Source organism: Ictidomys tridecemlineatus, chromosome 2, assembly GCF_052094955.1.
Source record: "Ictidomys tridecemlineatus isolate mIctTri1 chromosome 2, mIctTri1.hap1, whole genome shotgun sequence".
Taxonomy (NCBI): Eukaryota; Metazoa; Chordata; class Mammalia; order Rodentia; family Sciuridae; genus Ictidomys; species Ictidomys tridecemlineatus.
The window spans coordinates 148,357,648-148,384,870 of record NC_135478.1 but is presented as its reverse complement, the minus strand read 5'-3'; the positions used below and the strand labels follow the sequence as shown (position 1 = coordinate 148,384,870).

At 34.8% G+C, this 27,223-nt stretch overlaps 1 protein-coding gene across 3 annotated transcripts in view; it reads right to left on the bottom strand.

Annotated features, from left to right (window-relative positions):
* The window catches only part of Skap2 (src kinase associated phosphoprotein 2), a 170,109-nt gene that overhangs the window by 34,203 nt on the left and 108,683 nt on the right, over positions 1–27,223 (bottom strand). For all 3 annotated transcript variants that reach the window (XM_021722251.3, XM_005319135.5, XM_013355990.4), the window contains exons 7-9: positions 19,704–19,828; positions 18,764–18,827; positions 18,271–18,408 (exon numbers count right to left, since the gene is read on the bottom strand). In XM_021722251.3, coding sequence (XP_021577926.1) covers positions 18,271–18,408; positions 18,764–18,827; positions 19,704–19,828 — 327 coding nt within the window. The remainder of the gene's footprint in view (positions 1–18,270; positions 18,409–18,763; positions 18,828–19,703; positions 19,829–27,223) is intronic.

Sequence of the window (27,223 nt, the reverse complement as noted above, 5' to 3'; positions counted from 1 at the left end):
GGCCACTGTATAGTAGCTGCCTAATCACAGAGATTACAACAATTTGAGGAATTACTGTGTACCAAGCACTGCTAGGCACTTTATACATAAATCTCATTCAATCCTCAAAATCTAAGTAGGTCGTAATTCCCATTTTCCAGATGAAGAAATGGATGTATAGAAACATTTAAATAACTAGCACTAGCAAAACACAGGTATAATAAATAGTGTCAGGATTTGAATCTAGACTGGCTGCTTACTGCTCAAGTTCTGAAGTACTATGGTTTTTCTTCTTTCTCAGTATAAGACTCAGCATGTATCACTTGTTCCTATGTGTGTTAATTAATTAAACAGCATTTTTACCTACTCCTATAACATGCAACTGATGAGAAAGTTAACCTCATGGTGTTATATTGACATATATTCTTATTTTCAAGATTCTTCATTGACAAAATAACTTGGCTAACACAATCCAGGAAAAAAAAAAAGGCCCCTTGAAAAACAGTGTACACTGCTAAGAACAGGAGACAAGTCATGTTTGCAATGGCCACAGAAACTGAAAAGCTTGGCATTTGCCCCTTCCATTTTTCTTTCTGTTGGGAAGCAGCTTGCAAATGGAAAAATCATCTCCCAGCGTCTCCCTCCCAGAGACTGAATATGATGAAAAAACTGTAAGGCCAAGCCCCGAAGCAAGCAGAGCCGAGAGCGGCTTCTATCCTTGCCAGGAGCCTCAAAAGATTGATTAATCCTGAATAAGATAGCTATAGACTATCACCAGATTTGACTGCGGTAAGACATGAAAAATGCAGCAAATTAAAGCACTTTACATAACACTAAAGAAAAATACAAATTTCTAAAAACTATGGAGGGCTGTGCAGAGACTTTCAGAATTATGTTTTCGAGGTGTTTTCAACTTTAAAATAAGCAGTATTTTTTTTTACACTGAAAATTTTATGATAAAATGTTATAATGCCTGGAAAAGGAAAGATCTTCTAGAACCAGGATATTTCCTATAGAAAGGGGCTGCCAAAAGAAGCAAGGAAGAAGCTTCTGGGGGAGTAAGGTTAGGCATACGGAACTCTTCTGATGGAGTCCTGGTGTTCATTTCCACAAAATAGTATTTGATGCTCTTTAAGGTACGTTAAGAATAAAAATTTGAGCTTAAAAAACAACATACTTGATCAGTTTTGGCCCCCTAAAGGGATAGGCTGAACTCTCATTTGAAAGTTTCCCTTACTTGGATTCCAGAAATAAAGCCAACATAAACAAAGCATCTGCTCTTATGTAAAAGAGCCAAGGTGTTCTCATTGTACACTGTGGGCAAACCAGATGTGACTTTTTCAAGGTCTCTGTTTAGAGTGTCCCAGGGTAGCAAATGAAGTACCAGTTTAGGGGTCTGGGGTCAGGCAATCAGTGCTCTAAAACTAACCTATTGTCTATTTTCAAGTATGATACAGCATTCTTGTTTTCTCATCCCCAAATCACAACTGCTTATATTTTCTAAGTTTAATATAACATTTAATAAACTTTTTCTGGCACTTTTAGTTAGAATAAATGTTATGCTATAATTATGTACATTACATAAAATGTAATTTAGGGTTTCAGTTCCATCTAATTACATATGCAATCAAACATGTAAATTTAATGGCATGCCCAACTACAGTATTTAAATGGTCGTTCAATGTTTATTGTCCTTGCTTAGAGTAAACTATTGATTTAAAGAGAATATATGAAAGAACAATATGAACTTTCCCAAACAGTCTACTTAGGATCATAATGTTAACTATCTGCATGTGGTCCAACTGCATGATTTGTTTACATGTATGCTAAAGAAAAGTGGTAATCAACCAGTGGTTACAGAATTCAGGTAGGTTTCTTATAAATGATTTTATCATATGATCCTTTACTTAGCTTTGGAAAATAATTTCTGGATTAAAAAACTCAAGAAGAAAAATTATCTCGATATAGTTCACTGTAGTGAGGAAATACAATCCACCACTTGGCATGTGTCCACAGGAAAGGTCTGGCTCCCAGATGCTTCTTGCCAACCCACAGTGGATTCAACAATGTTTAAACAATTCACAACGTGCACTCACAGCACTGATGACATGGGGACCAAATATTCAGCAGGAGCCTGTCTAATGGATATTTTCACATATTGAACAGAAAAATCCAAACAAAACAAATCATAGACACCCACATTCACATTTCTCAAACCAAAAGACTCAACACAATGCAAAAGTTATTTTAAAAAGGTCTCATCAAAATTGCATCAAAATTTACAAATAAGACTTGTTTCAACACCTCAAGAAATTCAAACAAAATATGTCAATTTTTCTTATTGTATTAGTTCTTGAAAATGAGCCTGACTTTATGACCTATATAAAAGTCCAATAATAACTCTTTCCAGCAAATAGATTAACTGTCTCCACAGCTCATTCATTATAATAATACTATTTATATTAATATCCATGACTTCCTAAAGCCTGCGCCTGCTAATAACTAGTATTTCTATTAGTTTGAATCAAATGAAATTGTGAATATTTTGCCTTTTTTTAAACCTCCCCAAACAAGAATTTTATAAGTTTCAAGGGGAAAGTGAAACTTCAAAATTTCTGACATCAAGCCAGGTGTGGTGGTGCATGCCTGTAATCCCAGCTACTCGAGAGGCTGAGGCAGGGGATTGTAAATTTGAGTCCAGCCTGGATAATTTTGCAAGACCCAGTCTCAAAATAAAGTGAGAAGGGCTGGGGATGCAGCTCAGTGCCTGAGTGGATGCATAGCATGTTCAAGGCCTTGGGCTCAATCCCCTGTACTGAAAAGAAAAAAAATTTTGACACCAAAGTGTCAATCTACTTTTCTTAGATACATAATGTCTATAATTCTTTGTCACCATCCCACAAGTATATCATTTAACTGAACAGTCTTCTTTCTAACCAGGAAAATTCTGAATAAAGTCTACATCCTACTGTAGCACATTCAAGCATAAACAAAATATTGTTAATATTTAGTATGAAATCTGCTGTCACAAATGTAGCCAACAGTGAAGAAGCCATGATACAAATAAAATTACTTTGTGTGATTTTTCCTATTTCAAGATGACAAGCTTCTTTGAGACGATATTCTCTCTCTTAATAACAAACAACTTCTGTCACATAATGTTTATGTCATGTAAGTTTTACAAATGAATAGTGTAAAAACTGGTTTGACTTTCTGGAGGAGAAAATGATTGATTGGCATAGGGCATAAAATAAGTTATTTAAATTAGAAGGACTGGAGTTGATTGGAATGCCAACTCCATTTTTAAGACCTATTCTAAAGTCACATTAACCTGATTTAATATGACTTAGATTGCAAATATGTGTTATTCTTAGCTGAAAAAAATCAAAGTCCATAGTTGGATCTGGATGGATCTCTACCTTGATATAACTTCTATAATTCTTTTTATATACAAATGTCATTTTTACCCTAAGTGGCATTAAGCAGCTATATAGGATCATTTACTTCGTAAATTCAATAGCCACTTAAGATCTCTTCCTTCATAAATTCAACAAAAATGTCTTCTTGTCAAGAAGTAATTAATATTAAACGTTAAAGCTCATCAGTTCTCAGGAGAGAGGATATTAGGCACCTCGCATGGAGCCTTGTCCACAGTACATATTCAGAATTTTGTTTATTTAAATTGAATTAAATTTATAAATCAAGTACTTATAATTAAGTATCTATTGTAGTGTCTTTGTAGTGATTACTTATGGCTAAGAATTCAACCTCTAGCAACACCAAGTTGAAACAAACTTGTTTTTCCCCATTTGCTCAAAGGGACACACTATTTGCAGGATGGAAAGGCTGGAGTTGGAACATCTTCACGGATACAAGAGACAAAGCTTTGGGCCTGTGAGAACAGACAATTGCAAGTGAGACCCCCCTCTGCCCCGCCATTCCTGGGTAGCCACAGGAAACTTTTTATCTTTTCTCAGTTCCAGAAAATGTTGGTGATGTTGGGGTTTCTGTGAGAAATCAAAACTCCAACTCTGTACAATTGGAGGTCCAAATTTACGTAATCTTCAAGTGTGGTGTGCCCAAGCCAAGAAATTCAACATAAAAATTGTGAAACTCCCAAGGATCTGGTGGAAACAAATGCAGAATCATGATGTAAGGGGAGCAGGTTCCAGAACCCATAGTGCACAGTAGTCCCTAGGGACAGGGAGAAAACCCTATAAGCTCATGACATGTGAAGCTAGAAGAAGAATGGCCCAGTGGCCAAGCTAACAGGCAATTCCTGTGAGGCAAGCTCTAACAGAAGTGAACACCAAACACTGTAAGAGAACAGGGGAGGGCCACGAAATTAAGGGAAAGTTCAAGAAAATGCAAATCATTATTTTCATAGCATTGCTAAGCTAGAGATGCAAACCATATATTACATAAAGCTGGTCTCTCTGCTTTCACCCAGTGAAGAATGGAACCCATGTGAATATTTTCTGGGACTTTGGACCATCTGGTTTTTAATATCTCAAGCAATGGGGTTTCTTCTACTACTTCTTTTGAAAAGTATTTTTTCATTGTTTTGAGACAAAAAAAAATTCTTATTGAAATGTTAAGGGGATTTAAGAGTTGCTTTTAAAAGTAATTTAAGAGTTGTTTTTAAAAGTATTTTTTTAATAATTCTTAAATCCTTTCATGTATATAAATTCCCCTTTTTCTCTGTAAAATTGAATAGGTTCAATCTGGCCTCCTTCAGATATACCAATAATTACCCCATCCAAACCTTTTTTGAAGGGCCTTTGTTTAATAAACTCCTTTGCCTTAATCATTTCACTTTCATCTTCAGAATGCTCTGCAGGTGTTCAGAACCACATACTGCCCGCTGGGAATGAACAGCATTGAACAAATAGGCCCTTTCAGTTATCTCACCTACTATTTGCACCTCTGGTTCTTTATCAGCTTCTCTTTGGTCTCTGGTTACCTTTTCATAACCATTTCTTGTTATTTGTTACATTTCTTTCTGCTTAACAAACTCTGAGTTATAGTGGTTAACATCTGTCCTTAGTGTCCAGCACAGTGCCTGGCATCAAAACTGCCTCATTAATATTTGTTGCATGAATACAGGAAGTGCTAATACTAAAAAAAAAAAAAAAATTTTTTTTTTTGCTGTTCTTATTTCACGTTTCACTTTTTCTGCCTTTCTTTTCAGTTCATTTTTTAGAATTTTAGTTGATCTTTTCAGAATACTTTGAAATGAATTCTGAAGTAATAAGGCTCAGAACTCACATGTATATCAACATGTTTGGAGGTTACTGTCTTTTATGCTTAAGTCTTTTTTTTTAAGAATTTAAACTTTATTTTATTTATTTGTTTTTATGTGGTGCTGAGAATTGAACCCAGTGCTTCACCTGTGCTAGGCAAGTGCTCTCTCACTGAGCTACAACTCCAGCCCCTATGCTTAAGTCTTAAACAATATGGGGATAGAGGATATTTTTTTTATAGGTGTAGATGACCTTCACCTTGACCACCTAATTGGGTTAAGTTTCCAGGAAAAACTGAGATGTCAGGTAATTTCAGGAGAAAAAGAGGCAGATCAGGGAAATAAGATGAGGTTATCTGGTGAATGAGTATAATAGACAATGTGAAATCAGGAGCAGGACTCACAAGCAGAGGTCTGTGGAAAGGAGTAAACTTAATTGAAAGAAAAGATGTGGAGAAGGGAAATGGGGATTAAAGTATGCCATGGTTGGTATTAGAAGTGAATAAAGTGAATCTTGACCACAGCCTTTCTCTTTTTCTAGGCCTGTCCATGGCTCCTCTGTGTCCACAGAATCACACAGTAGCTTGAGAAATCATTTTTAAGTATTTTCCCAGCATTTATCCAATCATTGGCTATTAACCTCCTTTTACCATACTTTAAGCTGCTTATGCAACTTTTCATATCTGAGATTATTTTTACACAAAACATTCACCATTTGCTTACTGGTTACATTAAGTTCTACCATATCTATCTTTGCAGATGTCAGCTTTTCAAAGTCTTCATTATGATCCTGTGCTCTTTAGATCTACGTTACCTATGACCCTTAAAGGAACATGTCATTTTCTGGGAAATGTCTCGCTTGAGAGGACTGGCCCTCCATGGGGAGCTAGGAGCTCAGTTGGTCCTGTTGCTCACAGTACATGATCTATCTTTAATGGTACAAAATGTTGATGATATTAGAGCTTTTCATCACTCAATGTATTATGTTTCATAACCTTATTTATTAGAGACTATGCTCACTGGAATGGTAATGTTAGATTTTAATGAAGTTCTACTTCAATTCACCATCCATAGTACAATGTTTAGTAATTCTTTTGGGATTCTGCAATAATTGATGTATTATTAAGAAAACAATCACCATAGAGAAGATTTCTCTTAATTTGACTGATGGGATTTTCTAATTTTGCACTACTCAGGTATTAGTTATTGAATTCTTAGGAGCAAAGTATTAGTACTGAATTCTTGGGTACTTATGTAAAGGATATGCCAAGAAATAAAAGATTTGAATCTTTAGGGGCTTGTAAATATAATCAAGATAAGTTATAATGATCTACCCATTTGCTTTCTTGCCAAATAATCACATGAAAAGTGAAATTTGTAAAACAGGAGATATCAATATTAAAAATGGTCATAAAGTCCTAAGAGGTTAATTCTCAGATGAATGGTGCTGCCAAAGTTTAGAGAGGCAGAGGTCACTTCATGCTGGGATGTGCACAAGAGGCTTTTCTGGGGAGTTGGGATTTGATCTAGGAAAGTGGGAAGAATCTGGCTAGAAACTGAACAAGAGCATTCCATGAAGATAGGAAAGTGTGACCAAAAATGTGAGGTTTTAAAAGGATGGAATGCCTGCAGGAGAACAAGGAACTAATTAGCTTGTTGAAACAGAAGATGTACTACACAGTAATCAGGACTAGGCTAGAATGTGAGACTCTGTCACACTGTGGGGAAGACCTCTGGATGCCACAGTTAGGAATAATTGCTCCATGGACACTGGAGAGCCACTGGGCATTTTGAAGCAGCAGAAAAATACGACTTAAGAAACTTTGGAATTCTTTTTCTTGAAAATATTTTTCCTTTAACTCAAAAATTAGTAACTGGTTTTGAAGGTTTTGAATTCTTTTATACATGGTATCTCCAAGCATTTAGATAACGTTCTGGATGTGCCCAGAATGATGCTGGAGAATAATACCAAATTCTCTTATTCTATATACTATACTGTGTTGGGTATTATGCCATTTTGTACTCATAAAAATATCATACTATGCCTAATGAAGATAGAGAATCTCAAGGAAATTCAGATTTTTTTTTTATAGAATGATCATGAGATTTCTTAGTAGATTTTGAGTAAATGCTGTATTTACACTAATAATATAGAATGGTATCATAAATACACAGATCTATACGGCTATCTTTATTGTTGCTGATGTGGTGACTATAAAGGTTCCACAGAGGTGTGAACACAGAATATTACATACACTTTAAAGTTGTCAAAAGTGATACAAATTTTAATCAGCTTTTTTTCAAAATAGTTAGATTTCATAAACCTGATTCTATAATTAAAATATGGCATATTTGAAGACAGGTGCTATTTACCCACCATCATAGCATCTATACTATACCTTATACACAGTAACATAGATTAGGAAAAAAAAAACAGTAGTGATGGTCAAGGACAGTGTGGATGGAAAAACAAAAAACAACCTGTTTTATCCATAATTATTGGGATTTATGTCCTTGAACTAATTCTTTAACTCAGCACACTGATTTAGAATAAGGCACCAAGATAAATCACAGTGCAGGATCAAGGATTAGTGAAAGTTCATTCTGTCTGGAGCATCAAGGGTTTGAGCAGCAGACTGGAATTTGGCCTGGCCAGTGAGTTTGAACTTGGTCCACTCGGGATTGGGGATCCAAAAAAGTTACTGAACAAAGGATTAATATGAACATGCTATATATTCTAAGATCAATCTCTTGGTAGTGTGTAGAATGGATCAGGTTTGGTTGGAGAAAGAGAAATAGATACAGCCTCAGGAAGTGGGGAGAGCACTCAGGAACACTTGTAATGATCCAGGTGAGAATTCAATAAACTTGAGTGAATGGAGAGCCAGAGATGGATGATATCTTAGAAGCAGGATCAGTAATAACTGGTAACTGATTTGACTGGGGGAAGTGAGGTGACCAAGGAAGGAGTCAGGATGGGTTTAAGGTTCTTCAAATTTTTTTTTTTTAATCTGGAATGACTACTGATTCTATTAACAGAAATAGAAAATAAAGTAGAAAGCTGTATTTGTAAGGAAGATGGTGAGCCTGATCTTAAATATGAGTATGACATGATAGAATATAGTTACTTGAAATGAGGCCAGAGCTCAGAGGAGAGGTCCAATGTGTAGATGAGATATGGTCAGTATGCCATCTTCCTAGTGTCTTTTTAACATATGTGCCAGTGCATGTTTACTTGATGGCTAAGAACGAGGTGATTCTTACCAAATTTCTATTGAGAGACAATAAACTATTGGTTAAGCGAACTTGACCTCCAGAGTCAGAATGCCTAGGATGGAATTCCAACTCTGCCATTTCCCAGTTTATGACTCTATGTAAGTTGAGTCTTTCTGTGCCTCAGTTTTCTTACCTGTAAAACAGAAATAGTAATAGTACTGATACCATGAAGTATATAAATTATTAAGTGAGATAATACTTAGGAAAGTACCTGGCATATACGGCACATACTAAGGGTTAACCCTTATCATTAAAATTATCATCATATTATCTTATGTTCTTTTGATGAGCTAGCTTCCCAGTGAAGGTCTTCTTCTTTGCTCTAATGTATGCATCTACATGTAGTGGTACTTGAAGGTATAAAGTTGCCTAGAGAAAGAACGTATAAAAAGAGAAAGAGCTTTCCAAATACAAAATCTTCATCACATTGAAGCACATCGTAATAAATGGTATTTGATGTATATGTGAAATCTCACGTCATTGTACACATGAGCCTCACTTTAAAAATTCAGTGCAGGTTTTTCAATGTGTCAAGTATACACACGGGGCTGTGATTCTCTCCTACAAGGTCTTGCCTTTCCTGGCTCCAGCGTCCCTTCCCAATCTCAGTTTAACCTCTCTCTGCCTCACAGCTATGCCATCTGTCTGTGTCCTGAACACTCCAGCACTGTCCAGCCTCGGTGCTCTGACACTTGGTGTTCTCTGTGCCTGAAAAGAATTTGCTTGTTTTTTTTTTTTTTTTGCATTGAAATGTCACCTCTTCCCTGACTGCAGAATATAAAATGGTCACTCCTTCACCCATCATCCTCTTATCTTCCCTCACAGCACTTTCTACAATCTGTAATTATCTTAGTAGAGACCACATCTGCCTTTTTCATGCTTAAACTCCCAACACCAAGAACAGATTCTGGCATGCTTTCGATAAATATTCATTGGATGAATGAAATACATAATAATAAGAATGTCTGATATGAAGAATAATAAGAACCTAAGGCAAAATAGAAACAAAAAGTTTCATTAAAGAAATAAAGAATATACTGGAAAATGAATAATTTGAAATAATCAGAATCAGTAAGCATTAGGAAATCTAACATGCTGAGATGTTTATGTACAAATATTATACATACCAAGAAAACAAACGGGGAAGGCAACAGGAGGACCAAAGGGGTGGCCAGAAAGGCTAAATTTCCAGAGATCAAGGTGAGATGCAGGACTAGTGATTGGGGGCGTACTGGTGACTTCTGCAGGAGCTGGTTTAGTTAGGGATCAGGACAGAAAACCAAACTACCAGGGGTTAGTGAGTGAGCAGGAAAAAAGAGGAGACAGGGCACAAAGAGAGCTCCCAAGATTGTGTGTGCTAAAGAAAGCAGAGTGAGGTTGTAGTTCTGTGAACTGTGATCACGAAAGTGGAAAGAGGTCTGGACAAGCAGGTAGGGGATTCAGGATCTAGTTCAAAGACAGCTTGAGAATGCCACTCGGACTCTGCAACTTAATCTCCTCGTTCTTCTATGAGAAAACATTTTCTAGCCCATCTCAACTTCTGGATAAGGAACAAAGGGGCCAATAGATAATAAGTAGCTATAAGGAGCTGTCGTTTCCTTATAAGAATTCTAATGAAGTTCTAAGAAAGAAGAACAGATCTATGAAACAATGTTTTCTTTGAAACAAAATCAAGGTAAAATTTCACTTAGGCTTAATTAAGTTAGATTGGACTTTTTCCCACTTTGTTGAAAGCTTTGCACCACTCAACTGAGTACTTGTGAGGCCAGATATGAAGAGTGCTTATATTTATCACTGACATTTTGTTGAACTTGTCCATTCTTATTAATCTTTGCTTTAAAGTAAGCAGCCAAGTACTCTTAGGAAGTTGATATTCCCAGCTGACCTATCTGCAAAAATAGTGAAGCTTGATACTCTCCTGCTGCAGTCTGTCTTTAGAGATGTATGTATTCACACCCGGGTGTGTGTGCACATACGCACATGCGCTTGTGTATCTAGGACCTAAAAAAGCAATTAAATTTTTGTGAAGCTACCACAAATTTTATCATATTCTGTCTTCCAAAAACATGCAGGAGTTAAAAGAAAAAGTCAGCTATGATTTGTTTATTCTGCTTGGGAGGCAAATCATATCTGCAGAATGAAGACTCCAGTTAAAACGTCTGATATGAAAGTAGTGAGAAGTTGGGCCTTTGAACTAATTGTTGAGGTTTCTTGGTGGCAAATGATATTAAGTTTTGTTCTGACACAAAACCTGCAGTGTAGATATCTGACCTTCTGGCACAGTGTTAGGATTGAAGAATATAAGGTTCACAAGAAAAATCTTAATAGTCCAGCTCCATTAGTGTAATTTTTCTTCTTGCTTTATAAATGTCAACATTTTTGTCTGACTAGTGGGTGACATTTGTTAACCTTCTGCTTCAGATGTTTCAATACATATTCTGATTCTCCAAGCAATATAAATATATGTACCTGAAAATTTAGAATTCAGACAATAAATAATCCAAACCATCAATAATTTCTAGTGAATCTATTGGGTTCTTTAAAAAAGCAAGTCTGATCCTTTTTTGGTAGGGTCCTTTTCTCTTGGTAAAGTTTCTATTTCCTTCTTTTCTCTCTTTACACATTCTTAGTGCACTTACAGTTGCTTTCCAGATTGCTCTCTCATATTCAGTTCTTGGGTGATTAATTCTCCCATTTGGCTTATTCATCACTGTAACCCCCCTAAATACAGTTGAAAGCACAATGCCAAAAGTTTTTATCTGTACTATTTTCATTCTCTTTCAGAACTACACATTTTGACATTTCCACTGCATTTCTTTTTCTTTTAGCTCATGAGCTATTTAGGAGTTTACTTTTTAGCCTCCAAACATAGGGATATTGAGGTATTTTTAATTTTCTTAATAGAGTTGTCTCATAATGAAATTTCATTGTAAAGAATATAGTCTGTATGATAAAGGTTCACTGAAATTTGCTAGGATTTGTGATTTATGTGCCATCAGTTTCCATGATTATTCTAATGTATACTGAAAGAACAGAAATTCTCCACTATTTGTAAGACTGATTTTATATGTTTTTAAATATATTAGACCAAGGTCACTAATTTTGTGGTTAAAATCTTCCATATTTTTACTAATGCTTTGCTTCCTTGGTCTACCAGGCTCTAAAAGTGGTATGTTAAAATTTCCTACTATGATTGAGGATTTGTCAAATTTGTTTTCAAGTCTTTGTATTATTGATTTAAAGCTTATTTTTATATTACTGATTTAAAGCTTATTATTTTACAGTTATTATGTAGTATTTTATAATCTTACCATTGCTATGTCTTAAAGTACAGGATTGCTATAGTAGCTTTCTATAGAAAGGATTGTCTGAAATATTTATTTCTCTTTCCTTGCTTTGAAGATTTCTATGTGGTTTTTATTTCAGGTCTAACTGCTCTAAGAAGAGTACTTTTAGATTTTAAAAAAATGCCCAATGTGATAATTTCTTTTAATAGATTGATTTAATCAAGTTACATGTATTATAATTACTTTTTATAGTAAGTCTTATATTTTTATCATATTTTCTCTTTGCTCCTTTATTTCCCATCCCCTGCCTTCTTTGGGGTTAAAAAATTCTTATGTAGACACTTTTAATATCCCTTCTATTGCTTTGGGTAACTTAAAATTGCATTTTTAGTTCTATTTTTAAGTTGTGAATTTTTAAAATGTAATTCCTACTTCTAAATTTCCCAACAAGGACAAAAGCTACTACTCATTTCTTCTTTTTTCCTTCCTCCTAAATAGGACAGTACTTTGGAAGCTTTTATTACCTATGCCTCCATCTTATTCTATGTAACTTTTTAATTGTTGGCTGAATTGAGTTAAAATCAGGCTCATTTAGAAATAAGCAATAGATGAAGTTACTGACTCACTTTACCTGTTTGTATGTTTACTACTGTTTCTTGCACCTGTCTTCTGTGTTTACTCTTCTGGCTGAAACACATAGTAAGGGATGGAGCTGGGATTCAAAATGATGTACATTTCCCTGCTAAGTCCTTGCACTAGATCTATGAGGCCTGTGTAAGGATGGTGAAGTAGATACAAAGCCTGGCACATAGTAAGTGCTCAGGAAAATGTATGAACTAAAGGAAATTAAAGCAAGAAAGAAAAGAAGGATGGAAACAGAAAAAGGTGAAGAAAGTGAAGAAAATAAGTGAATGAGAAAAGACAAAGTAATAAGAAAGTAGGAAGAAAACCAAAGGAAAAAATTTTTAAAAGGGCAGAAGAAAGTAAATACAAAGAAAGATATCATTTTGCTTTAAAATTTGTGTTTATGTATTTGTATATTTTAATAGGCAAAAGAAAAAAGACAAAGATTCATATCATACAGTTAGCAATGTTTACTTGGGTAAGGGCAACTTCCATTTTTTTCTTTTATGCTCATCAGCAATACTTAGTTTTTTTCTGGTATGTACAGGTTTAAAATCTAAAAACAGGTATGTAGAGACAACTGTTTTTAAATACAGACATATTTTTAAATATAGACATGTACATATCTAAAAATCAAGACTTGACAATAACAAAAAAGACATGAACATAGAGTCATAAACAAGTAGCTTCTGTGGCTTGCAAAGTCCACTCAGGTGTGTGACCCTCTTCACAGAGCAGCCTCTGTGACTCCCAGGCCACCTCCAAGGGCAGAGGACCACCTCGAGTGAACTGAAGAGCTAGTCTCTTCAGTTCCCATAAAGAGTTTCAGTTCTTCTATAGCCACTTGCCAAATCCCAGGTAGCCCTGGACCTTCTTAGCCTTGTATTCCCCCAGGATGCCTGATTCCCTTTATTTTACCTCATTTTTTATATTTTTGGTATCGGGGACTGAACTCAGGGTCACTAGACCACTGAGCCACATTCCTAGCCCTATTTTGTATTTTACTAAGAGATAGGGTCTCACTGAGTTGCCTGGTACCTCGCTTTTGCTGAGGCTGGCTTTGAACTCGAGATTCTCCTGCCACAGTCTCCCTAGGCACTGGGATTACAGGTGAGTGCCACCACACCTGGCCTGACTCCCTTTAGTTAAGGTCCAGTCCTTTGTCCACACGTGGGTCTTTCCCCGTCAGCCTCAAAAAATCTACCCTATCCTAATAGTATACACCAAGTATCCAAACACCTACCATGTCAAAATAAACAAACAAACAAACAAACAAACCAAAGAATGAAAGTTGTTTTCATTCTTCACAGACGGTAGCTTGTAAGAATAGAGAAAATGCTTCCCTACTTTTCTTTTTGTTTGCCTTTGTGGCCACCTTGGATTTTTCTCACTTCCCTAAGATAGACAGAACTTCAACACTGTCCTGAAGGAAATGGTGACAGGTAGGTCCAGCTGCTCTTTTATAACCTAGAAACATTCTATGTAAACTTTGTTTTATGTATGTAAGAAAACCTACATTATATCCATAAAATGAATAAACTCTTATCTGGAGCTTGGGTTATGAATCTGTATAACTCAAGAGATATGGATTAAAATTTGATAAACAAAAAGTTTTATAACCTCAGCCCTACTGATATTTTGGGTCAGATAATTCTTTGTTTATTATAGCTTCATCTCTGGCCTCTATCCACTAGATGTTTATAACGCAGGTGCAAGCACACACAAACATACCCTAGTTGGAACTATCAAAAATGTCTTCAAACATTGTCAAATGTATCCTGGGAGCCAAAATCTTCCCTGGGTAAGGACTACAGCTTGCAAAATGGGTCATTTTATCTCTCTACCAATGGAAATATGTATTTTTCATGCATACAGGTTTTTTGAGTTTTAGAATGTATTAATATCATCTCTTGTAATGAAAAGAATTTTGTTTGCAATGCCAGTGGCAAAGTAGAGAAAAGCTATGTGACAAGCAAAATCATATTCTGAAATAGGTAACATAAATAACACTAAAAACACAGCTACATTCGGCAAAGATAAAAATATAAACATAGTATATGCATGCATTGACCCGTAAGTTATGAATATTTTCCCTATTTTTAAAATAACTTCAGCAGAGTTTAGAACTGAAACTATCCAAAAATTTTACTCCAAACTAGTTATACATTTGGGAAAAAATATTTACCACACTATATATCTGGATACAATATCACTATAATAACTATAATTCAGTACCATTGTTTGAGAAAAAAATGCTGGCAGGCTACCTGTATTAACAATATTAAAATGTTGAATATATGTGAAGGTTAACTGACAATTTCCATTGTATCCCAAAAAAGGAATGAGAAAAACTGGTGAAGTTAGAACCTACTATCATAACAATGTTAATACCGGATACCAGATCCCTATTACCTTGACATCTACTTGGTAATGTGAATGATAATTATTCAGGAGGAAAATAAAGCTAAAATATATTTTGAGGCTTTGTAACCATTCTGATTAAATTTGCATTTGTGCCCACCTGCTGGAAATTACTTCAAATTTAACTTACCCAAACACTATTCTTTTTCATGTACATATAATAGTTTCATTGAAAAAAAGCTATAGCTGCATTTTACTTTTTATTCCATTTTAGATACATATGACTGGACTGAATATATTTAAGTGTAATTGAATAACCAAAGGATAAAAACATTCTTTTCTAACTCAGATAGTTCAATCTGTCATTGCAATAAAAAATAATGAATTCACACTTAAAAAAAATAGGTTAATGGAATAGAAATTTGTCTTCCTGTTTTCTGCTGCCCTCTCTCCTCCAGCCCACTGTGCCAGAAGACATTTCAAGTGCAATTCCCCTGAAAACTGTAGATTTAATAGGCTAATGGGTGGTTACTACTCTTGTTACCAGGATGATTCTATTCCACCTCTATCTAGAAAAATCTTTTTGTTGGTGGTGTTTCTACACAATTACCTGCCATTAAAGTGTATGTGTTGTAGTGGTGGCAGGGGGCGGGGAGAATCCAGTGACACAGTCACTAGAAGAACAAGCTGGACTGATTTCTGTAACAATTTCCCAAGTATTTCTTCCCATTTTCAGAATTAAAAATCAGACAAAAATGCTTCTCTATAGTTTTGATGAAAAAATGAGCAATAAATTGTGAAATGCTAAGCCAAATGAACTCATTACTGTGTTACAAAATAATTTAACACACACCAATATATTAGCTGTGCAATCAAAAATATAGTGATATCACAATATATACAAACCCAATTGGCTATGCTAATAAGTAATAAAACATAAAAGACGCCAAAGCATTGGGGTCTTTGAAGAAAAGCCAAATACCTTCACCACTCCCCAGAAATACCATTTCCTCAACCCTTCTGCCATATATATAAATTCCCTAAGCACAAAGAAATCCAGAATTTATTTTTATTCTTTTATGAAGTTAGTTAAAAATTAATGAACAAGAAATTAAAGTGAAGGTGCTGTAATAAAGTTAGAATATTCTAACTGAAAAACAATTACAATGAAACTATTTACACTCACTTGGAATTATAGACATTTTTCAAGGGATATTTTGCAATACAATTTTTTAAACAATGTTTTCTTCTTCTTACTCTTGAGACTTAAACACTGAAGGTTTACTTCATTTTTTAAAAAATACACTTATTAAAGTAAGATTTGACTTTCCCAGAAAAAGAGCTTTATCATTTAAAGTAGCATGTTGACTGCTTAGATTTTTCTTCCAATACATCTGTAGGCCTCGTCTTTCAACTAAGAGGATAAGTTTTCAATAATATGAAATTGACAGAAAATTGTGTTGAAATGGTAGTAGTACTTAATTCTGGGAACTGAACTAGTGAGACTTCACAGATACATAGATCTTTGTACAGAACTGGAAAAATATCAACAGTTTGTCCATGGGCTCCATGCTTTTCTATTTTTACAGTTCTTATCACCTTTGCCTCAAAATTAAATTAAAACTTCACAGAAATGAAAGCAGTAAGTTCAATTCTTATCCTGAAAGAATTTTTTTTAATTAAAAAAAGTTACTTTCCTAGTCGTAGATACTTAAACAAACAAAAACTCTTAACTGTGAAATAACTTTAGGGGCTTCCCTACAAAAAAAAAAATCCTCTCTGTAGCGGCTGGCTCAGGCTTGACAAACTCGCTGAATTGTGCAGATGTTGAAGTGGCTCTGGGTTACACTGGGGAAGAAAGAAGCACCAGACATTCCACAGCTGCCTCCAAGAGCTCCCTTCCCAGGGGCACAGTTGCAGGCTCTATCAAGCTCAATCACTTTGTACAGCAACTGGGGATCCCAGCCAGGGGCAAAGAAATCCCAGAGCAGCTTAAATTTCCCCCAGTACCACAGCAAGAAGTAACACTACTTAGAGTAACCAGTTATTTCCAACAATTATGTGGCCTTAGGCCAAAAAAGAATGAGAAAGAACAGCTGTTGTTAGAGAAGATGTTTCATAGTTTTATATTTCAAGCTATTTAGAGATCTTCCTAGGTCTTTATTATGGAAAAAAAACTATGAATAGTTGATCTTTATTCTTGATGGATTTTTTTTTCTTCAGGTAGTAGGGAGAGAATAGTCAAGTTGAAGAATCATAGAATTTTACAGTTAATTCAATAATTATAATACAGTGACCATAGGCTTTAAAGGGATGGAATGTATATGACAGTAATATCATATTCGAAGGTATTACACTCTTCCATTTTACCTATCTCATGAGTTCTCTCAAATATTTTGAAGACTAAAATAACTATTAATGAAATTGTGTGACTAAAAATAAACAGCCAAAGAATATTCTTTGCTACATAAGGTAACTGATGCCATGGCAGATGTCATTTCCTTAGGATGACCAGAAAGGGAGAGCTATAATGAAAAGCTCCACCAAATATAGAAATATTCAAGCACTGTGCTAAATTACACTTACGCCTCCCAATGATATTATCCCCATTTTATAGATGAAGAAATTAGCTTATAAGATCATTGAACCAATAACTGATACAGCCCAGAATTTAAATTTTTTTACTCTAAAGTCCATGATCTTGTTATTAGGATTTTTCAATGGTCAGAAAAAAGCATTTCAACTTAGAGGGTTAATGCTAATAAATTCCCCATATGTTGTTATATCCTAATAATTCTAAATTTCAGATGCCTATCTTTTCTGTTTTAGGTTGATTCTCAAAATCATAAGTGGATTAGCCAATAGGTCATTCTGTGTCACGCAACAGATACTGAGGCATCTGAACACTAACTACACCAGGCCTGAGAATTTACAGTAAGAAACCTTTCATTTCATATTGATGCTAAAATATCAGTAAAGAAGACTCAAAAGGCCTGTGTTTATAGCTCATCAGCATTCCTCCAAAACAATGGGACACACAACAGCAAGGAGGAAGAAGAGGCAGAAGTTGATGACATATGGGGTGTGCATGGAACTTCTGGTTAATGGAAGTTCCAAGATGTATAAATAAAAAATGATGTGTGAGTTGGTGGAAAAAACTGTAAGGCAAGTCAATTTTTTAATTAAAAAATTATGTAGCATAAACAATGCTAATGAGCCAAAAGTCCCAAGAGATTAGGACTGTATCTGCTTCATTTTAATGTTCCATTCACTTTTTGTAATCGAACATCCACTCGCCTGAAATACCTCAAGCAGAACCCTTTATGTAAAATAGGGTTTTGAAGATTTTCTTTGTCCTTGTTCCCAATAGCTCACCATTTTCTACTCAAGTGTCAACTTGATGACAAATTACACACACACACACACACACACACACACACACATACACGCATGTTCAAAAAGAGCCCAAATATCTTAAATGAATCACCAGATAATAAATACCTGGAAGTTCCTCATAAATTTCATCGTCTATTGGTTGCCCACTTGTTGGTGGGTTGCTGATTGGTAGAGCATGCTCAACGTCATCATATAATTCTCCTTTTTCATCATAGTCCTCAGGAATAATATCAGATTCCATATCTAAAAAAATGTTTCACGAAGCAAATTTTAAAGGGATGCAAAAGAGGCTTTATAAATTAAATTTCCTAAATAAACACAATCCTAAAAAGTGACAGTAATATTTTATGCATACTCTTCTTCATTTAAAACATTTTTCAAGTTGATCATTTTGTACATATGTGATTTTAAAGTTGCCAACTGGCACTTATGGAAAAGATGCTTTTATATATCTAAAGCAAATAGTCTATATATTAAACCAATCATGTTCCCTTTATCATTCTCATTGAAGTCAATAAGCTTTTGTATATGAAAACCAAAACTACTCAGTTTTTTAGTATTTTAAGACCAGGATTACATGTTCAATTGATGCTCTTACCTTGTAATACAAATTTCAGCTGCTGTACCCATTCCTCAGCATCTTTGGGAGAAGCTGCTGTAAACTAATAAAAGAACAAACAATAAGAACACAAATCACCACCGTAGAAATGAAAAGTATGTCGCATTCTTATCATTTCTTTAAGACCATTAGTAATTCTTTTCATGTCTAGTGGTACTTTTCTTGCAAGGATGCTTCTTATAATGTACAGTTAATTTTGACAAATTTACGTAATTGAAGCAGAGGATGATGGATTTGAAACTCTGATCAGCAGCTGGCAGCTGTGCAGGAAAAAAAGCTGCTTCTCTTCATCAATGTCAAAGACAGAACTGATGAACAAAATTTGCCCTTGACAATTAGAAGACACCCATGAATTTCTTTAGACTGCTGGGTATAGTTTTCTTAAAAATGTTCTTGTCAGATTCCAACACACTACCTGACAACTTAATTAACTGGCTTTCAACTGCAATCTCAGATATTTAAAACTTATTAAACATACATTCCATATTGATGCCTAGCTGATAGCTCTTGAATTGCAGAGCTGATACGTGTCTTTATCTTCATTTTCTCCCACACCCCTAAGCAATACAATATGCATTACCACTCTAATATTTTTCCTTTGATAATTTCACTCTTTCTGCTATGTAATTCTTTTAGGAAATCATACAGCTCTATTAAAATAGATATAAAATGCTACATGTAAAGCAATTGATAAATTATATATTCACTTCATCCTTTTCAAGAAGATATCACTTGAAGTAATCTGAATTTTTTAAAAATGTATTTTCTCTTATATGAATGTCCAATGTACAAAAACCAGTATTTTTTGTATTATTACTAACATGTCAGTGAGTGCTGTTTTAACAAACTGTTAATGTCTCTATAAATGAAACCAGAACACCTTATCAACTTAATTTCAAGGCAACATAAAAACTCCAACCTGATAGATCCGTTTATCAGGAGCAGAGATTTCAAAGCAGCAATCTTTCTTTGCATCCTTCCTAAGGGTGTTATTCATTCTGACATCATAGCCATCTATTGCAAATTCACCTTTCTGTTGTTTGTCTGTTGAAGATAAAACCACAGTTAGAATTTCACTTACTACAGCAAATATGTTTAGTCAATTTTCTTTTATATAGATTTTCTTTGTCAATTCTTAGAAAAGAGTAATTTTGGTCATATTGTTTTAGTAATGTAATGCTTAAATAACATTTCTACATATCATTTTTAATTCTAAAATACAGATATACTGGAGACAGTTGCATCTAAAAAGGATATCTATGGGAACCAGGGATTGTGGTCTTGTTCATGAAGTGTGGATATAAGACCCTTGTATATAGGGAATATATAAGAACTAGAACTTAGAACTTGCTAGACAAACCCACTACCAACTCTGGCTCTTTCAGATTTAGAAAGTCAATGGAAAACTTGTCTAGTTGAAACTTTCTGGGTTTCATTCACCATTACCTCCTGTTACCAACCCCTTCCCACCATCATCATCAAAACAAAATATATTTTCTTAAAAAACAAAACTTGGTACAAATGTAGCTCTAAATTTTAAATGCAAAGCAAAACAAAACTAATTACAAAGAAGCTATAATGTGAAAACAAAATAGTTGGCTGGAGAAGGGTGGAAAAGTTTATAAGTCATAACAAAAATTGAGATTTATTAACCAGTCAATGCTAAACTAGTAGAAGCACAATTGAATCTAATGATAAATATTGGAAGAAGAGATGGCTGGAACTTTGGTCGGATATTATTTTAAAGACAAAATAGAAATGCAACAAAGAGTTTAGTACTCTAAAAATGAGAATAAAATTAGCTTTCCTACCTTACTTGGTTACGCCATTTTGATAGAAAAGCTGTATAGTTCTAGGTTATTTCTCAGATTAACACATGGTACTCAAAATATGAATAGGGGACAAACTGTCTATTGAACTAGGCTCTGAGAAAATAGAGAATGATCTCATAACATGGGATAAAAGAGTCTCTCAGCTCAGTGCATCAAGGATGGAAATATATATGTGTGTGTGTGTATCTCCTTTCCTTAAATAAACTAATTTAATTCCTGAAGTAACATATATTTTAAAAGATCATGAAGAGCCTGTCATATTCAAACTGTTGAATAAAAAGAAATTTGATTTAGAAATTCTTGACTTAAATCTGGACAATCTAATTGTATTTAGTCATAATTTATATATCTGAAAAACTAAAAAATTCAATTCAAAAATTTGAAGTTTGTCTACCATTAACTTTTTGAAGTTCACAAACTATACTTTTAAATTATAGCATTTCTTGAAGTGAATTTTCTGAGATATTGATATGTTTCTATGATCAGGAAAGTTTGGGGAGATTTTTGCTGAATTAAACAAAGTTAAAAAGTTTTGTGGGGGGTGAGTTCAGATTAGATCAACATGTCCAATTGGGATCTTTAGTAGATTTACATACTGATTAAATTTCTAAGAAAAATGTTTAGTATGCACCATTTCCAAAAATCATTCATCTATGGAACCCTTTTTAACAGAATATTTTATGGATCCAGTATGCCCAAAGTCTACTCTGCAAAATATTTAACCAAAGAAATATTGAGGGGAAAATATTAAAATAATAAAATGTTAAGAATGGTTGGTTCTAAAATTCTCTTTTAAAAAACTAACTAAAGCATTCATTCTCTCATTCAACAAATTTATAGTAAGCACTTTAAACAAGCCAGGTAGCATTATAACACTTTATCAGACATTTCTTACCTTCCCACTGAAATAGACACACACACACACACACACACACACACACACACACACACACAAACACACTCTCTCAACAAATAGTCAATGATCCACTAGACTGCAAAAGAAATTTAATTTCCATTACAAAAATGAAAATAATCTGAGGTAATATATCAAAACCATCCAGGACAATTTTGAAAGATTCCTTTATGTCCACCCCACCCCACCCCACTCCACCAAGAAAAAGTGTTTTCAAGGAGCAGATATGGAGCAAGTCACTCTCCCCTCTGCCACATAAAGGTTCAATCTCTTCAGTTGCTAGGTCCATCTGATCTAAAGCCTGTGCTTTTTTCCTCTACTTTAGGTCTAAAATTCTTATCAGTGTAACACATGAAAGTGGAAATGCATAAGGAGTGGTAGTCTACATTTGGATACGTAAAGCTGGTTCTACAAACACTGAGTTTAGAAAAGTCACGGGAAACAGGAGACCTTCCTGCACTAGATTTTTAGGAAGCAATAAAATCAGGTGAACCTGATTTATACTAGCAGATACACCTTATACAAAATTCCCAGGAACACATTATAGGGCCATGCAGCAGATCGTCCATTAAAGTCTAAGAGGAGAACCAGAGAGAGACCATGAATGCTATTTATTATAAACATTACATATTATACAGATAGGCCATTGTCCCAGGATAGGTAAAAGAAGAAAAGCAAACTAGCAGACAGGTGTCAGAAAGATATAATACAAAAAAATGTAAGATTTTGAGATGTAGAAATTATAAATAAAGTAGGAGAATAAATTTAAACTTTAAAAGTAAACTTTAGCCATTGTTTAACATGTTTGTTTCTTTTTGGGGTTTTTTGTTTGCTTTTTATTTTACAGTACAATGCATTTTGACATACTGTACACAAATGGAACACAATTCTCATTCCTCCGGCTGTGCATGGTGCAGAGTCACTCCAGTAGTGTAATCACACATGTATATAGGGTAATAATGTCTGTCTCATTCTACTGTCCTTCCCATCCCCACAGCCCTATCCCTCCCCTCACTTGCTTTACATCTTTTATAAAAGAAAAAATTCACATACAAGTTAAAAAAGAGATAAAAGATGAAGTGATATAAATAAAAAGGGCTGAGACAGGTAGAGATTGAAGTGAAGTCAGCAAAGCAAGGGAAAAACTATATAAAGGAATTGGAAAATGCAGTAGATAAATAAATGATGTATTAGAAGTGGAGTGATAAAAAGTAAAATTGACATTGCTGAAAACCAGATCATGTATACCTTGAAAAGCTCACTTAGCCTATAGGAAAACAAGTAAAAGAGAATAGGGAGAAAAGGTAATAAGATAGACATGGAGGACTGACAAAAATACAACATAAGGAAAAAGAGTGTTCTGGAAGATGAGTAACAAAACAGTGCCAATAATCAGACGTAACAGAAGAAAACTTCATTCTGCCAAAGACAGACCCAAGTCTGCAGAACAAAAGATGATGCTGTTTAACCAAGTGAAAGTAATAAAAAAGAAACTAATACTTAAACCTACTTGCTTGATTGGGGATAAAGAATCATATGAACAGCCAAGTGGGGTAGGGTGTGGGACCAGAAAGGTTAAACAGAAGGAAATTCCTAACTCTTCCTCAATAGATTTGTAAAAGCATAATCATAAAGTAGCTTAGAGAGTCAAGGGTCCTATGTTTTTTCTCATATGTGTAAGGTAGAGAGGAAAAAGGACAAGAAAAATGGGGGAGGGAATCTCATTAAAATAGAAGGGAGATCAATAGAGTAGAAGAAAGAGGCAGGAAGGGAGTGAAAGGGGAAGTACTGGGGAATGAGATTGGCCAAATTATACTGTTATAGCATATGCATGTATGAATACAAAGCAAAAAATCCCACCATTATGTATAATTATATTGCACCAATAAAACTATGAAAAAAGCATACAGTATGCAAATGTGAAAAAATAAAAATAAATAAAATAAAGTAGCCATATTTCCCATTAGTCAACATGGTACAAGAAGTTCATGGCATAAAATGGGAGACATGGCTATAATAAGACCTGCTCTTCTCCCTCACATCAGCTTCACTTCTGGGCAGAGAAAACTTCAACATTATATGATTATCCACAAAAATTTATATATACAGGTTAGTTCCAAGGGATTTTCTGAGATTGTTTCAAGAACATCTGTTGATTTGACACAGATTGTTAAAACCAGTTAAATGTCAACTGAATAGGAAAGAAGGTATCTAGGTTCATTTACCTATAACTGTGAAAGACTAATAAAATAATTTATCTTAGTGTACTTCGCACACAGCAGAAGCTTATTCCCTTAAGTGCCAAAACTTTTAAAAGTTTTAGTCATTGTGATGGAAGTCTTTCTAAAATATATGCTTCCTTAGCTTCTCAAAAAATGTGTTTTAAATGTAATTGAATGTTTCCTTGACAATCTAGCAGTATCATTTTGAGTATTAGTTTTTATAGTATGCTATAACACACTGATGTCTGCCAGATGTTTGAGCTGTTGGCCCCCCTATTAAATTTTCCTTGGCTTCTTCTTCACATTTCAACCTTGCCTCTATCCTATTGCTCAAGCTCAATGTCTACAGAGCTGGAGGCTGCCAGGAAAAACTAGAATGAAATCCATTACGTCAGTAACTTAATTTTACATAATTCTAATTCAGTATGTTCCAAGGTAAAACCAGTTGGCTCCAGTCTCCTCCAAAACATAATACACGAGACTATTGACAAAAGATTTCCTTCTACTTGTCCACTGTCTTTTAGGTTTACAGCTGCATTCTGGATTTTTTAAGCTTCCAAAAAGACAACGCACATTTACCAAGCTCCTTTCATATGTCAGGATCTTAATATAATACATCTCATATGTGCCTTGTGACAGAAGGTATATATTATATCCCAAACACTGATGGGAAAACAAACCTTAACTTAACCAACTTATAGTCACACAAATGGTTAAGTGGTAAGAACTCGGATTCTAAGCAACTATGATACTAACCATTTCACATGGTTTTCTAGAGAGGTGTTTCCCAAAGTATATTTCAAGAAATAAGTTATCTTGAATGCCTGCTAAAAATGCAGAAAGGGCTACCACTCTGCACTTGCTATACAGGAATCTCTAAGAGTGGATATAAGAAACCAAATTTTAGCAAGCATTCCAGGTGATTTTGATACTAAGATGTGAAAAACCACTGTCCTAGACAGAATGCATGATTTATGAAGTCACCATAAAGAAAATAAGTATTATCTTACATTTCTTCCTATAACTTGGGTCAAACTTTCTCAGCTTCCTTTATGGGCTCCTCTACCTTTTCCTATTTCTTAAACAGCCATGATGGGTTATGTTCTAAATCCTGCTCTTTTCTCACTTTACAGAGCTCCCTGGGCAATCACATTTAGTTCTGAGGATTAAATTCCTATCAACATGGCTGTGACTCATAATTCTCTATATTTAGTACAGTTTCAAGACTATATATCCAAAACTTCATCTATGAGCTATATGTTTCCTCTTTTGAATGTCCTTCAGATACAATGAACAGAACACACTCAAAAGGAAGATCATATCTCCATTCCCAACACTTGTGATCCCCAGTTCCTATGATATTTCTTGTAGTTCCCATCTCAATAATGAATACTTCCTTTAACTCAAGCCCCCAAACAGGAAAACTGAGTACCATTTTTTATTTCCCCCTTTCCTTCACCAGGTTCCCCTATGCTCCCCCAAATACCCACTGCCACCTACCAAAATTCAATCAGTGCTATTTTTCCTTACAAATATACTTGCTTTTTCCCTTCTTCATTGGCCCTTAGAAGATATGCTTAGAACAACCACTCTCATTTCATTTTAAATACATCAACTAATTAAATAATTCTAAATCTTTAGGACCCTTATAAGTCATATGTATTTATCAACTGGGACTCCCTAGCACCCAATCTTTCCTGTTTTTGTCCTGAGATTATTGGGTATGGGGCCTAGATTCCTGCCACAGTAGCAGGAGAGTGGCAGATCTTCTCTGTTCCAGCTCAGCAAGCAGATGCTCCAGCCTGGAACCTCAAACTAAAGAGAGTAACAAACCAATCAAGAACATTCGGAATCCATTCTGGTGGCAAAGATACTTGCCAACTAGTGGCAGTTAACAGTGCAATATCACATGTCCTGTTACAGCAAGGCCAAGGCCAGCAGTGTGTTCCAACCAGACTCTGCAGGGACTGGGCTGAAATTCTGCCACCTTGCTCCTCTTGGTTCTCGCTTACTTTTTGGCATGGTTGTTCGCTTTCCATCAATTCTGCAAAAGGGTGATACTCTCCTAACAGTTTAGTCTTCTGCATCAAGTTGGTTTCTGCTGTTGGTTTCAAGACACTAACTTGGCACAATGGCTAGTAAACAGAAAGCCATGCACTATTCAGTCATGTTTGAGAATATCTGATACTTTTATTTAAGAAGGTCTTTTCCCTCAGTGAACAATTCATATTATACTTGTAGGTATGAAAACTGATTAGGAGGGAAGAGGAAAAGATGTCCCTTGACACTAAGTCCTTCCACTAAACATTGTCTCAACTGACACAAGTAGTGGTAGGACCTCATTTAAAGATAAATGAACATTTTCTTTTTGTTTGTTCAGACCACAGAAATACAAGTGCTAATGCTTGAAATATACTTTTTGGTGCTTTGAGTTTAACTGTGAGGAGATACCAGATTACGAAATGAAAAATATTATGAGCTGTCTATATATTTGTTAATTAGCTATGAGTGACAATACATTTGTGGGTCCAAAAGAAAGATTTTAGCTAAAATTAAATATTTGGATAATATGGTTTGATGGCAGGTATTTCAAAACCTTTTTCTTGCTTTAGAATAAGAGTACATTGCAAGCATAACTATCTAAGTGATTATTTTTATATAGTCACTATTATATTTTGGATTTGAAATGTCCCCCAAAAGAGGCTTATTGAAGGCTATGGAGGTGGCAGAACCTCTAGGAGGTCTGGCCTAGTGGAAGGAAGTTAGGTCATTGGAATTATGCCCTTGAATGGGAGATTAGCACGCCAGCCAACTCTTCTTTCCTGGCTTTTCAGCCATCATGAGATGATAGATAGCTTCCCCTGCACCAAGCTCCTACCATGATGTACTTGCCTTGAAGGTCCAAAAGCAATGAGTCAATAGACCATAGACTGAAAAGTCCAAAACGGTGAGCCAAAGTGAACATTTCCCCTTTATAAGCTGATTGTCTCAGGTATTTTGTTATAGTAATGGAAAGCTAACATAGCCACACATTTTCTTTTTAACTACTTAAACACTTATTTTATTTTTAATTAAATTATTTTAACTGATATATAAAGACATAAAAATTGTTCAGATTTATGGGGTATTATATAGCCACACATTTTCAACCATAGGTATTAACTTGACTTAAAAACAAGATAGTATGAAGTAGTTGTGAATAAAGAATAAGTAATTTACAGGCAGTATTGCAGGAAGAGAAGTTAAAGACTTTATTTCTACTTTTTAAAAAAATATCTACCATTTTCCTCAAAAATTAAAATTCAGATAATAATTATGGTATGGTTTTTAAGACTACGACAACAAAAAGTACTGTTAAGAAAACCACTACACACAGAATATTTTACTGTCCTATAGATGTTATCTTCTTAGAGCCTCCTACAGAGTGAGTGCTGCTGCTGTGATTCTCACAACATAAGAGTGGCTCAAGATG